We start from the raw sequence: 14,004 nt of genomic DNA, 5'->3' as shown, positions 1-14,004 counted from the left end.
CCGATCTTTTCCAAGAAATACCCACATGAATAACCTGAGAGACACACAGAGAGAGAGAGAGAGAGAGAGAGAGAGAGAGAGAGAGAGAGAGAGAGAGAGAGAGAGAGAGAGAAAGAGATTTTGAAACTTTCTCTTCAAGCCACCATTTTCCAATCCGGAACTAGTGATAGAGGGCGAGAAAATCAAGCATTGACTGGGTATCTTCAAATTATATGGTTCTTTTTAGGCCCCATAGGCACCCCTCCACAAAAAGAAATGATGGCGCCTTCATTTTCTCTACATGCAACTGTAAAATGGCCCCCTCCCTCAACTTGTCAAAAGTTTAGGGCTCTTGGTCTCCCAAGGGTCATGCCCCTTTAAATCCTCAAAGTCACTTTACACCTTGAGTGCCTCGCCTTCGACTTCTTTTGCGTCCGACATCCGATTCACAGTCCATAAATTTTTGTGTATTCGTCTCGTAGTCCCAAACTACGTGGATATCATTCCTCCTTGATTCGACGCCTAGAAAAATTAAGAAAAATCCACAGCCACTACGAAGTCCATCGTTAGAAGTGATTTGAATTCCCATCTTTCATGGCCCCTTAAAATTTTTAGATCCGCGTTCGCTACTTCCTTCGAGCTTTAATTTCCGCTTCAAATTAACATCATTTTGCACTTTTCTAGCATTTCCTCGATCATAAGATCCACTCTCATAAGATTTCAACTTTAGACTTAAGACTGATTTTAAATATCAAGAATTTAAGGCACTGTGTTTTTAAAAAAACTACAATAGAATAATTGGGATTCATATAAAAAAGAATTAAACGTGTATTATAGAGTTATTTGTGTTAATCAAGTATCCATTGATTTGGGATATGTTAGTTATTTAATCTAGGTGAGTGTATGAATATAACAAAACTTGCCCAAACAATGAGTTCAACCAACACGCTTGTTAATAACAATATGGCAAGATTACTGAGGAGTTTTCTCTATTGGAGACTTGTGAGAGTTGGATCGTTAAAGTTCTTAGGAGATATTTAAACGAGAACTCTTAGGCATTCAAAGGCATGCAATAAACAAAAAACAAAAATTAATTTAAATTTGGGGCAATGTGGAAAGTGAGTTTTCATACAAGCACAGATATATTATTTCATGAAAGATTGATAAATAAAATGGAATGTAAATGTTGATAGTTCTGTTGCCAAGGAATAGATTCTTCTTAAATAGGAGTTTCTTGCATGCAAATGGAAATCAACGCGTGGAGAATTTACTTGTAAAATACTACATTGTTGTATGTAATATCTCAAAATCTTTGAAAGAATGATTATGATGTACAAGTATCTCATCATAATGAATTTGTCTTTACAAGGGGTTTGATATTTCAATTTTGAGGGTGACACAATATCAATGGGCACAAGAGTTTAAAAATGGAGAATTAAGATGACGAAATGGGAGAGTTTTCCCACATAACAATCGAAATTCCATGGTACAGAATCATGTATGCAAGGGTGAGAAAAATAGGTTGGGAGAATAAATGTGTAAAAGACACTATTTGGATGGGAGGGTGCATTCAATAGGAGGTTGTGGGTATCTCTTTGAGTCAGTGCAATAGTTGTAAACCATGAAATTTGATTGGACTTGCTGGATTTGGTATTTTTGCTCAGTATCCAAGGTTTGATAGGAAGTTTGACTCCACCATTTACTTGTAGAGCAAGTTGAGACATCAGTGCCTTCAAGACATGCATCAATGTTATAGCCTGTGTAAGAGGCAATGAAGGGTTGTTGAGTCCAATCAATCTTCACAAGGCCTCCTCTTGTAGCCCATATGTCTCCATTCCATATGCTAGAGTATATCCCCATTGCTTGTTGGTTCAAATAAGGCACGCCTACATCTTCGTTGTTGGGGAACTCACGAATGGGCACACCATCCACTAAAAAACTGTCACAAAGCAACACAGTTCCTTTATATTTTAGAACACTCCCAGAGTCCTTACATGGCATAATAATGGAAATTATACAAAAGTATTAATTTCAATAACAATGTTTTGTCTTTTGTGCAAACATGAAGAGATGGAGGTGGCTTGTTGGCTTTACTAGGACTTACTCAGCTAATTGAGAAATAAAGACAACGCACTCTTTGCATCGAAAGCCTCCATTTTACTCACTCCTGTCCTTGGAGATGGGGTCATGAAAGCTTTCATGTCATGTGCAGGAAGCAAGCAAGAATAATTATTGTATGTTCAGTCAATAATCACCATGATGACTGAAATAAATCAAGTCATTATCGTCATTGATTAACCTTGAGACCACTGTATTTTGCTTATTCTGATTAGGTACTGCATAAGGGCCATTATATTGTTGTTATCATGTTGTAAAGATGGGGTCTAGAATGTGTGTAGAATCTGTGAAGTTTGAACATTGGAGAGCAAGAAGAAGAGGGTAAGCGCATGAATATGTATGTGGGTGTTGATATGATGATGGTGTATGATCTCGATGCTTACATGACGTGCTGCTGGTTCCAGAGGACAGAGTAGGTGTGGAAGTCGGAGGTGGGGTCGAACCAGAGGTAGATGCGCTGCTCTCTGCCGCCTGTGCCGTTGGAGAAGACGTTGGTCTGCAGGATGTACGGCTCCCCGCTCACATTCCCCAAGAACTCGAAGTCCAGTTCGTCATGGTGGTCGCCCTCGGACGTGAACTGATGCATGCATGCAGAGATCATCAGTGATCATCATCAATACCATGGATGAATCGATCAATTGTATAAGTAGAACAACAATCAGAGCTAGAGCCTCAGACACACCGACACAGAGAGAGAGAGAGAGAGAGAGAGAGAGAGAGAGAGAGAGATCTTGATCCCTTACGTAGTAGGCCGTCACTGTACCGGCAGAATTGTTTGGCACCAGCTTGATCTGCATGTCGATGCTGCCAAACAAGAACTTGTTCTTCGAAGCGAACCCAGAAGCTAATTCACCATATCCCAATGCATCATCATCACCAAGCCAAAAACATACATATCAGCCCCAATAATACTGAACAACCATCTGATGATCATTATTATGATGATGTATGATATTGCACACAAGAAATTTCTGACATTTTCCCCAACGAGAAACGAGGCTCTCTAACCACCTTCGTTCTCTTTATAGCGTTCAACATCATGAGCTTCTGCTCGAGCGGCACTGCACATCCAGCTATGTGCGGTTGGGAGCAGGGGGCTATCGGCCTGGGGTGGGGGCTGGCAGTCCCCTTCCTCCTAGTCACACCTTGCTATGTATGTGATCCCTCCCTCACCTAGCTACGGGTGGTTAGGAACAGGGGGCTGCCGGCCTGGGGTGGGGGGCAGGCAGCCCTTCGCTCCCAACCACACCTTGCTACAATATATGTGCTTCCTCCCTCTGGCAAGGGCATGGTGTTGTCGTGATCCACAATGTGGGAATTGTGGTGATCCACAATGTGGGAATTGTGGTTGGAACTTTTGTGTAAAACTTCTTGTGCATCAATGTCGTACAGATGATCACTGATAAGCTCTCTGTAGCGATGGCCGACATATATATTGTGCAGCATCTTACCTGAAGTGTTGTCTAGCAGGAGCTGCATGATTTGGCCGTCCGGCGACAGCCTCACATTGTTGGGAGCTCCCCATGTTACATAGAAATCATCCGTGAAGTTGCTGTACCCCACCACTAATGGCGTCGAGCTAAAGCTCAGGCTAATCAGCAAAATCATGCCTACCCAACCACCTAGGCAGGGTAACATATTGGGCCGCTGCCTGGATTGCTATCAAATTCTGAGTACCAGCTCTTAGGGTGTGGGGATGTAGCTGGTAGCTAGGTATAGATAGGTATTAGAGAGCTGAGCTTATAAGCACACATGGTGTCCTCCCACGATCCAATGTGAGGTTTTATACATAGTGAGACGTTCTTGGGCGCAGACGGGATGCAAAGAAAGCATAAACTGCTGGATTCGAGAGTCGAGACAGCTAGGGCGGCTATTTTTTGATCGCCAGATATCGAGACACACTTTCCACTATACGCGGAAACTCTCCCAAAACACACACCCACACACACACACACACACACACACACACACACACACACAAACTCTCTCTCTCTCTCTCTCTCTCTCTCTCTCTCTCTCTCTTACAAACGCGGAATCCCACCGGTTGTCCCAGACTCCAGTGACTTGCAGCTGGCCTTGTATTCCTCTCCCAGGCTCGCGGCTCGCCGCTTCCCTCCACCTTTTCACATGCTATTACAGCCTAAAAGTCACTTGAGGGAGTTTCCTCGGACCTCCCTCCCTAAGTCCTAAGGTTCCCCAAATGATTTTGAAGGAAGAGGAAGTACATCCTCTTCATCATTGGTAGAGAAGGAACTAACCTCTATTGGGATAGTATTATATGCATATATTTTTAAAATTATAACTATATTTTGAGAAAGTTAGACGAGATTTGTTTTCTTCTTCCTAGAAATTGAGAAGGATTTTCCCAAGTTGAGTTCTAAGTTGAAGTGACCCTGCCTTTTCCTATTCAGTCTTGATGCTTAAAAACTAATGCTGGTGTAAGGCCTATCCAAAGTAGAATTTAAACAAGTAATTCAAAGAAAATCTTCTTCAAAAGAGTTATGATTCGTGAACCTAAACATATGTTTTACGCATACAATTCACTACATTGACTTGACAATGAAGTTCTGCCACCTATGGAGATGAAGGTGGTTTACTCTTTGAAAAGGAAACAAGAATCCTTTGATGTTAGCTATAATGGAGCCTAAATACTCTTTGTGGAGATATTGAATCATGTTGCTCTCATTGGGGGAGCATGGCTTTAAGACTTATAAGTTCAGATGAGTCTATCAATTCAACTATATGCAAACCCAGAAGTAGACAATAATCAAAAGTGATCAAAAGGGAAGCATGTTATCACATAAAGATGGAGCTTTGGTAATGCATTTTTGAAGAATAAATAAGAAACCCTACATTGTGGGCCTTAGTTGATGTACCTTATCTATTGTAAATTAAAACAATAAAAGCTAATAGCTCTCCAAAAGAACACCGACTACCATAAGTGATTATTTTATGTTTGGTTATATGAGTCTGCAATATGTTTTCTTACCACTTGCTAATTTGAAGGGAATCATGCCTATCTTTTACAATTAGAGAAAGTGCATATCTAACCTAACAAAAAGTTTAGAGTATACAATGTGATGTTGAAAAGCCATACCCTTTGTGTTTTATACTCATTTGCATGTTCTGAACAAAAACCTTTTCAAGCATTTCATTCAAGTCAAATGAAGACTCATAACTAGGAAAAACAATTTAGGCATACATCATGAACTTAAAAACCGACATCCTTTATGTTTTGCACTCATAGTCATATTCTCAACAAAACATTTTCAAGCATTTCATTAAAGTCAAATAAATACTAACTTATAAAAAGCTTTGTTTATATTAACTTTTTGTCCATTGGGGTTGTCCATTAGGCTAGAGAGCCTATTCTTCTTGAATAGGTGAGTAAGAATGAGGAAAGAAGGGTAAGCCCTAAGTAACTATTTTCATCTTCATCAATACCATTGATTCGAGGAAAAAAATCCTATATAGTTCACAAAACTAGTTAAAGAGAAGGATCCTTTGAAGATAACATTTTACCTCGTCTTCTGAAAAACCTAAAATTTTTGCTATTTAACAATCACTCCTATTCATTTTCTCCATCACCTAGAAGCAATCACCTTGATAATGATATGGATAAGAAAATGTTTAACCTCATGGTTCGTTCATTGTAAACTTAAAAAATATATATAATGGCCCTAATATGAAGATGGGGGTTTAACAAGTGGTGAGCACTTTTGTTTAGACAACGAGCAAAAGGGTTAATATTTGAGGATAGAGATCATGGTGATGGAGAAGAGCCTCATGGACATGGTAGAGCCATGATTGATAATGGTAGATCCTCCAATCCCTTTGGGCTTTGATATCAATGTTATTAATAATCCACCATGAACCACAAACTAATAGCTCTCTTGCATAAAAGTGAGATTTCAATTTCATACACAAAAAGATAAGAGAATTGAAGAAAATGCAAAAAGTGAGGTAATACAAAAATTGGATGGAACCTTCCCCCCATTCATTCGGAGGGCTCCCCCTAGTGCATTTATTTATATATTTCTCTTGATCTTGTGTCCAAAGTAGCATATTGCATCCATGCTTAATTCTATTTTTATGAACGGATCCCCTTTCCCTAATATCGACTAAACAATATCTAAAATCTTATACAATATCTTTGGGCTCCAAAAATAATAATGCCCAACCTTAGAAGTATACAATTAAAAATTCTAGCGCTCTAAGTGCACAAATAATAAATCATTATTAAAATTCCAAAAACATTCATTCATGCTCCATTTGGTGCTTCATAATTTCCATGACTTTCTCCAATTCCTCAATCTGAATGTATTGGGGGGCGGGGGCGGGGGGGGTGGGGGCTGGGGGGGGCTGGGGGGGGGCTGGGGGGGAAGCTTCAAACCTATGATAATTATGGTGATGTTGTTGCATAAAGGTATCTATCCTTATCAAAGCTCTCCATTGTAGCAATGTCATTTCTATAGGTAGTGTCTCAATATAAACACATGTTTTTTGCACCACCTGCTACAATCAATTCTAGTCCAATGATACTATATTTAATTCATTGGTTAGCATTACCACATGGTTTTGCACTATGGATTTGCTCACTTCTCCAATTACTTGATTTGCAGTCCAATTACTTGATCTACACTTTAGCTTCAATAACTTCTATCTCACATTGGATCACATCCATCTCTTGTTTGATTTGTTTGACTCCAATCTCCATGGCAGACATGATGTCTATTTACTCATGGGAACTTTTTTTCACCAATTTTTGACCCTTCATCTCTTTAGCAATGCACTACTAAATAGGCTTCCCAATGGTCAAGATTGCATACGTTGGTTTGTCCTTGAGGAGTGTAAGTGTTGATTTTCCTTTGGCATGTACATAACCCCACTTCTTAGGAATCCACTTCAAAAGGAATTCTAGTTATGCTTTCACATCCTTACGATATGAAAGGATGTCATCGTACAACATCTACATTCACTCAACTAGATTGATATCATCTTGTTTAAGGACCTTTCAAAGCATGTTTTTTTAAGGAGTTCAAGGTTTAGATGAGTGGAGGAACCTTCTAGCTTTGACCTAGATATATCTTCCACCTACAAATCAATTGAGTTAGGATCCTCATCATTTTTTGTCAATAATTTCTCCTTTGTAAGCTTCTTACCTACTACCTTATCCTCCCATTGGATACACAAGTCTTTGATTGGCAGGGTCCAAATCATAATTCTAATTAGGGTCCAAATCATAATTCTAATTTGGATACCTAGGAGAGTCCAACCTATCTAAGTTAGTGCCAATTCAGAAGATCCTTGAATGGAATAGTACATGCCTCTCTTGTAGTTTTCATAGGTCCTGCTCTAGAAATGAGAGCTTGGCTAGGTCAATGCTTAGGCTAAGCATCCACATCCAGGTCTTGATTGAGTTTGTTTTGAGTAGTGATATCAGAGCACAAATCTTGATTGGGTTTGTTTTGAGTAGTGATATCAGAGCACAAATCTTGCATTGATCCCTAGAATTTTATGATCTACCCACATGTCCTTGATTTCCTCCAATATAGACTCTTAGATATGCTCTCGTTGGGCCCTATCCAACATGATTTGAGCATCTTTTGCTACTTGATACTTGGGCTTGCATCAAGGTTGCATTCGTGTGGGTATTGGAGATCTCTTCCTTGATTTGTTGAGCAAAATCTAGTTTTTTCATTATCTAATGTGCATGCTAGAGGCACTCTTGAGACTAGCCAATCATGGATTGAGGTGAGCCGCGCCTATGGCTATGTGTCAACCAACTATACACTCAACATAATTTTAGGCCCCCAAGAACTTGGCTAAAACCCTTCTACCACATAAGTACTCGGTTTGCAGGCCATTAAACTCACTAGGACGAGCTACAAAAGTGTCAAGAGAGCAAGAACACCAACATAGTCATCACTACTATAGTTTCATACTACACCATTTTGATTGAGAGGGAGATGAGCTCTATTGGTGCTTGGACACACAATTTTCACTATGCACAAGTAGAGTTCAAGTCCATTTGCTAATAACACAAAACTAATGTTGCCAAAAAAGTTGTTGGAGTAGATACTAGGATCTAGGTTTCTGTTTGGGAGCTGAGTCTCAAAGAGTAGTTTAAGATGAACAAGAGTCATTCGAGACAATAATTGATTATGGTGTAACTTTCACCACCTCCTTTAAAGGAGGCTATAATGCCAATTAGTTGGTATCCAATAATACATTATTGGTAACTCAACCTCTACACTTGATACAAATGACTAGAATTGTTGGATCAAATAGTAGACTTGGTGAGATTAGAGTATCTTGAGCCTTCAATAATGTGTCCATCACCTTTGTTACCATCGTTGACACCATTTTAGGCAATAGAGGTGCATGAATCATAGGCTAAAGAATCCATATCAGATGGTTCTTGGATGTTGGAACTACATTTGGTAGTTGTTCAAGGGGTATACTAATTGATTATGGTGGTATGGTTGTTTCCACCACTAGGACACCCTCTCCACATGAGGGTGTAAGCTCAAGATCTCCATTAACTCCTATAGAATCACATTCATATTTTGTTGATCCTTCAAAACATCCTTTGGAGGGTGGTTTTTTCTCAAGTATGGCATCTTAGGTGTCTCATCTATGGACCATGCATCCACCTAGTGCCAAACTTCATCACATGTGAAAGAAGAGTTCTGTGAGAGGTGAGGTGCATGTGCGAGAGGAGAGACACATGTGCACTATCTAGCAAATCATGACTTGGTCAATGTGGCAACAACTAGCACAAAATTTTTGTGAAGGTTGAAAATTATGCTTAACTCCAAAGAAAAAGAGGAGTCAAAATATTGATGATGTGGCTTGAAGCAATATTTTCTTTGCGCTACAACTTTCTTCTTATGTTCAATGTTTCTATCTTCGTAGTTATTTAGTTTGTAGTGAGAAGCCTATCTTTGATATTTTGGACAAGGGAAAGGGTGTGCACCTTACACACAAAATGGTGGGCTTGTAATTCAAATGAAGAAAACTACATGTAATTGTTATATTACAAATCCTTACTCTCAGGGACATATACTTGATTGGAGTTTGTCTTAGTTGTGATAGATGTTGAATCCCTCTTTGCCTTCTTCAAGAATTCTTTATCTCAGCTAATAATGTTGGTCCCATTTCCTATCACATACCATAGTACACCATGTGAAAATAATACAAACTTACCACAAGCCATACATTCATTGTCATTTTCTAGTGCATAGTCATTGTCTTTGATGTGATCTCTACACATGCTATCTACCTACTATTTGAATATCCAATGTGTTTCCTTTCCCTGATATACATTATTTGAGCTAATCTTAATAAAATTAGAAACCTACTTCACATTTAGCTTTCACATGATCTTGGTTTAGGAACCTTTCACCTTTTCCATAATCTATTTTTACACTGAGCACCTTTGGTGAATTAAGAGCCTCCTTTCATCACTTGGCCTTGATGTGTCCTCTCACACACCATCTTATCCCATCTCTAATTTGAATGTGTCCTCAATGCATAGTTATAATACCTTTAGTTAGTACAATACAAACATTTCATATAAACATACTTTCCCAAAACTCAATCTCCTACTTGGATATATCATTCACATCAATGGTTAGTCTAATGACAATGTATGGAGCCCCAAAAGGAACACCAAGAAATTGGGGAGTCTACTACAAGAAAATCTATCTTGTCACATCAACAAGCATGTTCTTCATAATTTAATCAACCACAAGAAGTAAAAGAACACCGATCTTCACAAATCTTCACGCAGCATCATATAGCAATTCTTCCATGGATTTATCACAACAAATCTTCAACATCTTGTTCGCATTCTTCATAGAAACCATTGAAGAACCAAAATGATACAAAGGAATGATCAAATTTGAATGAAATTCATCACATAATATTCATGTTTCATCATCTTCATAGTCTTCATAGTTTTATTCTCATTGTAGATACAATGTTTCTCATAGAAAATTGGCTATCTCTCATACTCTATCTCTCTCACATATGATCTCTCTCAATAGTACATAATAATTACAAAGAATTACTCTCAATAGTCCTCTCTTGGTCGTGGATACCCCTCCCAAGAAGTATGCCTGGTATGAGGAGTCAGCAGAGCCACTACATTGTCCCTTGAGAACTCATCGTGTCATTGTCACTTCAGTCTTCACTTCAAATCTTAATTGAAGGGAGTGAGCCCTGAAGTGGAAGCATAGAGCAAAAGCAATAGCTATAGTGGAAGGAGCAAGAGCAAGAGAGAGAGAGAGAGAGAGAGAGAAGATCTGGGAACTCCAACACATTATTCAAATGCCATTAAAAGAATAAAGAATGAAGTGACAGTGATGGGCATTCACCACCTGTAGTGTATAGGTGTGTGGGTATGTGGGTACTATCAATGTAACTAATACACATGTAGTTAAGCGTAGACACCTTTACCCTCAATAACCTCCCAATTAAAGGTAAATGTGTCCCTAGTGAGAAGAGAACAAGAAAAATGTAGCAAAGTACAAACGTACATAAGTACAACAAGATGAGGAAAGACATCTTCTCATCCAATGCCCATCAACTTTCTAAGGAAAAATGCTCTGCTGAGAGACTTTTAGTGAGCAAATTTGTTAGATTTTGGTCAATTGAGATCTTGACAAGCTCAATAGACTTATCCTCAACAACAACCTCTCATATAAAGTGGTAACTTATCTCAATGTGCTTTATCTTCGCATGGAAGACTAGATTTTTGGCCAATTGAATAGCACTCATAGAATTCAAATGCAATGTAGGGACCATATCAGTAATGCCAAGGCCTAACCAAAGAGCCTACGTAGTACATAGGGCTATGCATTTCTGCCCCTTGGACATCCAAGAAACAACATCTCCATAAAACATAGCTAGAGGTGGACTTCCTATTATCTGCATGTCATGTATATTTAGAGTCAGTGTATCCCACGACTCTTGTATCCTGGCCACCATAATATATGCACATAGCTATTATTTCCTTCAAGTGCCTTATGATACCTTTAATAGCATCCCAATGCGGTTTTCCAAGTACAACTATATAGCATGCCATAACTCCCATTGCAAATGCTATGTCAGGATGAGTGGCTATCATGGCATACATCAAACTTCCCACCACTGTAGATGCATAAGGAATCTTGGCCATCTCGGCCTTTTGCTTATCAGATTGAAGATAATTGGCTTAACTAACCTTCATGTGAGAAGATAAAGGATATCCAACAGGCTTAACATCCTACAAATGAAACTGCTCTCAAGGACATTCTAGATATACTCCTTTTGTGATAAGTAGAGAAGCCCCTTAGAGCTATCACACATAATGTGCATCCCAAGAATATGTAAGGCATGGCTATCCCCTATCCTTCATCTCAAAGCTCCTCTTGAGTTGACCTTTGAAGGCATCCAACTGATCATGAGCACTTCCAACAATCAACCTATCATCCACATAGAGGATCAAAATTATAAGGCTGTCATTGCGAGGCTTTTTTGTGTATAAACATGGATCCATATCACTACGGGAATATCCTTATGAATGCATAAAGGCATCAAACTTGTGATACCATTTCCTAGGTGCCTGATTAAGGGGTCTAGAAAGCCCTTATTCTACTCCATGTAAATATCATCATGCAAATCACCAAGAATAAAAGTCATCTTGACATCCATTAGAGATAAAGATCCAAGTCAAGCTGAGAAACCAAAGACAGTACCAAGCATAGGGTAGTCATCTTCACACCAAGAGAAAAAACTTCATCAAAGTCCACACCATGTTCCTGCTTGAAGCCCTTAGCAACCAACCTAGCCTTGTATCCTGGCTAGGGGCTAGGGGTGCTTTTCAACTTGTACACCCACTTGCAAGGCAAAGCACGCTTGCTACTAGGCAAAGGAATTAGATTCCACATATGACTTTTTGCATTGAGTCATACTCTGACTGCATGGCCCTCTCCCAAGAGTGACTATCACCTCTTTGCATGGCCTCGCCTCATAAGTAAGAGTCTCACCAGCATTTGTCACCATAACATAATCCATAGAGAGCTCAAACTGCATAGACTATCATCTTTCTTTAGTAGACCATCTCAAAATTGGCCATCTCAAAATTGGCTGTGGGTCCTGTACATCTTATGGAGCATTAGGGACCTAGGCCATTAGGGCATCAGCTCTGCAGGAGGCTCCTTCTCAAATCACCCTACGTACCTCAACGACATGCTCAGGTTGCGTATGTATTTTCTCCTCATGGAAAATAACATCACGGCTATGGATAACCTTCCGAGCCTACAAATCCTATAGGTGATAGCCCATCTCACTTGCATCTCTGTAACTAAGAAAGATACATTTCCTAGACTTAGGATCCCACTTATTGCGCTTGTCATTGGGTACATGGTAGAAAGCCTCACAACCAAAGACACACAAATAAGCATATGAGGGGGGGTTTTAGACCATACCTCCTCTGCAAGTTGATAGTCAAGAACAATGTATGGAGACCGATTTATCAAGTGTACACTAGTAGTAGCTGCCTTAGTCCAAAAATGTTGTGGTAAACCTACTTGGCTAAGCATACTACAAACTCACTCTTGAATGGTCATATGCATGCGCTCAACCATACTATTCGGGGGTGGGGTATATGAGGTAGTCAACTAATTCTTAATACCTCTCTTGCCACAAAACTACTCAAATGCTTTAGAGACATACTCACCCCCATTATTTGACCTTAGGCATTTCAACTTATACCTAGATTGGTTCTCAAAACCAAAGCAATCCAACTTTGAAATGTAGTCAATTTTTCTGATTTATGCTTAATAGGATATGCCCAAATCTTATGCATATAGTCATCAATGAAAGTAACGATATACTTCATGCCACCTAATGACTAGTAGGGCATGGGACCACATACATCCGATTGAATAAGAGCCAATGCCTCACCCATGTGTATCATACCAAACTTTTTATGTATATTACGTGTTTGCCTACAATATAAATAATGATCGCTAGACTCAAAGCACTTATAGTCAAGGGGCAAAAGATACTGCAAATGGGTAAGCATTTTCATTCCTTTCAAAGACATGTTCCCAAGGCAATGATGTCACAGAGATATACATACAGAATTGCTTCCACTGCCAAAATATGATCGATTGACCTAGATATAAGTAAGGGGTAGAGAGTATTGGACTTAGCACCATGTGCAATGACAAGCTTTCCATGGAAAATCTTCCATGAGGAATCACCAAAAGAAACTAAGCCAATATACATGACATACATCATGAAGAGTAAACATACAAGCAGAACCAAATTGCAACTAGATATCACCAAGACCAACTATTTCCAATGCCAAGTCATTACCCAAAATTACAGATCCAGTCATACTACGATAGGAGTGAAACCACTCTCTGTATGAGGGGTTACATGAAAGGAAGCCCCTCTCTTTGTGAGAAGTCACATGAAAGGAAGCCCCTGAATCTATCAGCCAATATTGAGTATAGCTTGATAAAGCATCACTCAACTATAAAGTATCAAGAGAAGAAGCTACAAGTATAAAATCATCATCAAAATTTGTCTGCACAACATTAATCTCTTCAGCCTTAATGCTTTACTTGCTAGGAACAATGCTGGGATTATCATTTTTGCTCTATACTTTACACTTTCCCTTTTTCTTGTGCTTGTATTCACACATTTTATGGCACTCTGGCCAAATATGTCCTACTTTTTCATAGTAATGACAATTCAATGAGAGCTTATGGCCACCCACATGACTTACTATGAGGCTTCCATGTGACTAAGAGTGAGACTCTTGAGAGTCTCTCCCATGGTGGACATTACCACTCCTACCATTATTTCCTCTAATTGTCAAAGCATGAGAGGTGTGGAAAGCATCAAGAT

At 39.2% G+C, this 14,004-nt stretch overlaps 1 protein-coding gene across 2 annotated transcripts; it reads right to left on the bottom strand.

Annotated features, from left to right (window-relative positions):
- Positions 1-1,272: 1,272 nt before the first annotated feature.
- LOC148034980 (xyloglucan endotransglucosylase protein 7-like) lies at positions 1,273-3,954 on the bottom strand. Of its 2 annotated transcripts, none has more exons than XM_087679898.1 (4): positions 3,549-3,942; positions 2,841-2,941; positions 2,481-2,674; positions 1,273-1,918 (listed from the first exon to the last, which is right to left on the bottom strand). In XM_087679898.1, exons 1-4 carry the CDS (start codon positions 3,733-3,735, stop codon positions 1,528-1,530), a joined length of 873 nt encoding a protein of 290 aa, XP_087536024.1. In that variant the 5' UTR covers positions 3,736-3,942; the 3' UTR covers positions 1,273-1,527. The 2 variants fall into 2 exon arrangements, with proteins under 2 accessions (XP_087536024.1, XP_087536025.1); XM_087679899.1 differs by lacking the exon at positions 1,273-1,918 and adding an exon at positions 2,172-2,242 and having other exon boundaries at positions 3,549-3,954.
- Positions 3,955-14,004: the final 10,050 nt, after the last annotated feature.

Source organism: Lygodium microphyllum, chromosome 6 (assembly GCF_053477565.2).
Source record: "Lygodium microphyllum isolate KBCC chromosome 6, Lygodium_microphyllum_v1.1.10, whole genome shotgun sequence".
NCBI lineage: Eukaryota > Viridiplantae > Streptophyta > Polypodiopsida > Schizaeales > Lygodiaceae > Lygodium > Lygodium microphyllum.
Note: the sequence above shows the minus strand (reverse complement) of the source record. Positions and strands in the feature narration are given on the sequence as shown.

Excerpts from the sequence above, each read along its gene's own strand:
- LOC148034980 (XM_087679898.1), bottom strand. The coding sequence starts at position 3,735 with ATGTTACCCTGCCTAGGTGGTTGGGTAGGCATGATTTTGCTGATTAGC. Across the intron at positions 2,942-3,548 it reads CCTGCTAGACAACACTTCAG|CTTCTGGGTTCGCTTCGAAG; the intron begins GTAAGATGCTGC and ends ATGGTGAATTAG. Across the intron at positions 1,919-2,480 it reads TGGAACCAGCAGCACGTCAT|TTTTTTAGTGGATGGTGTGC; the intron begins GTAAGCATCGAG and ends GCTTTGTGACAG.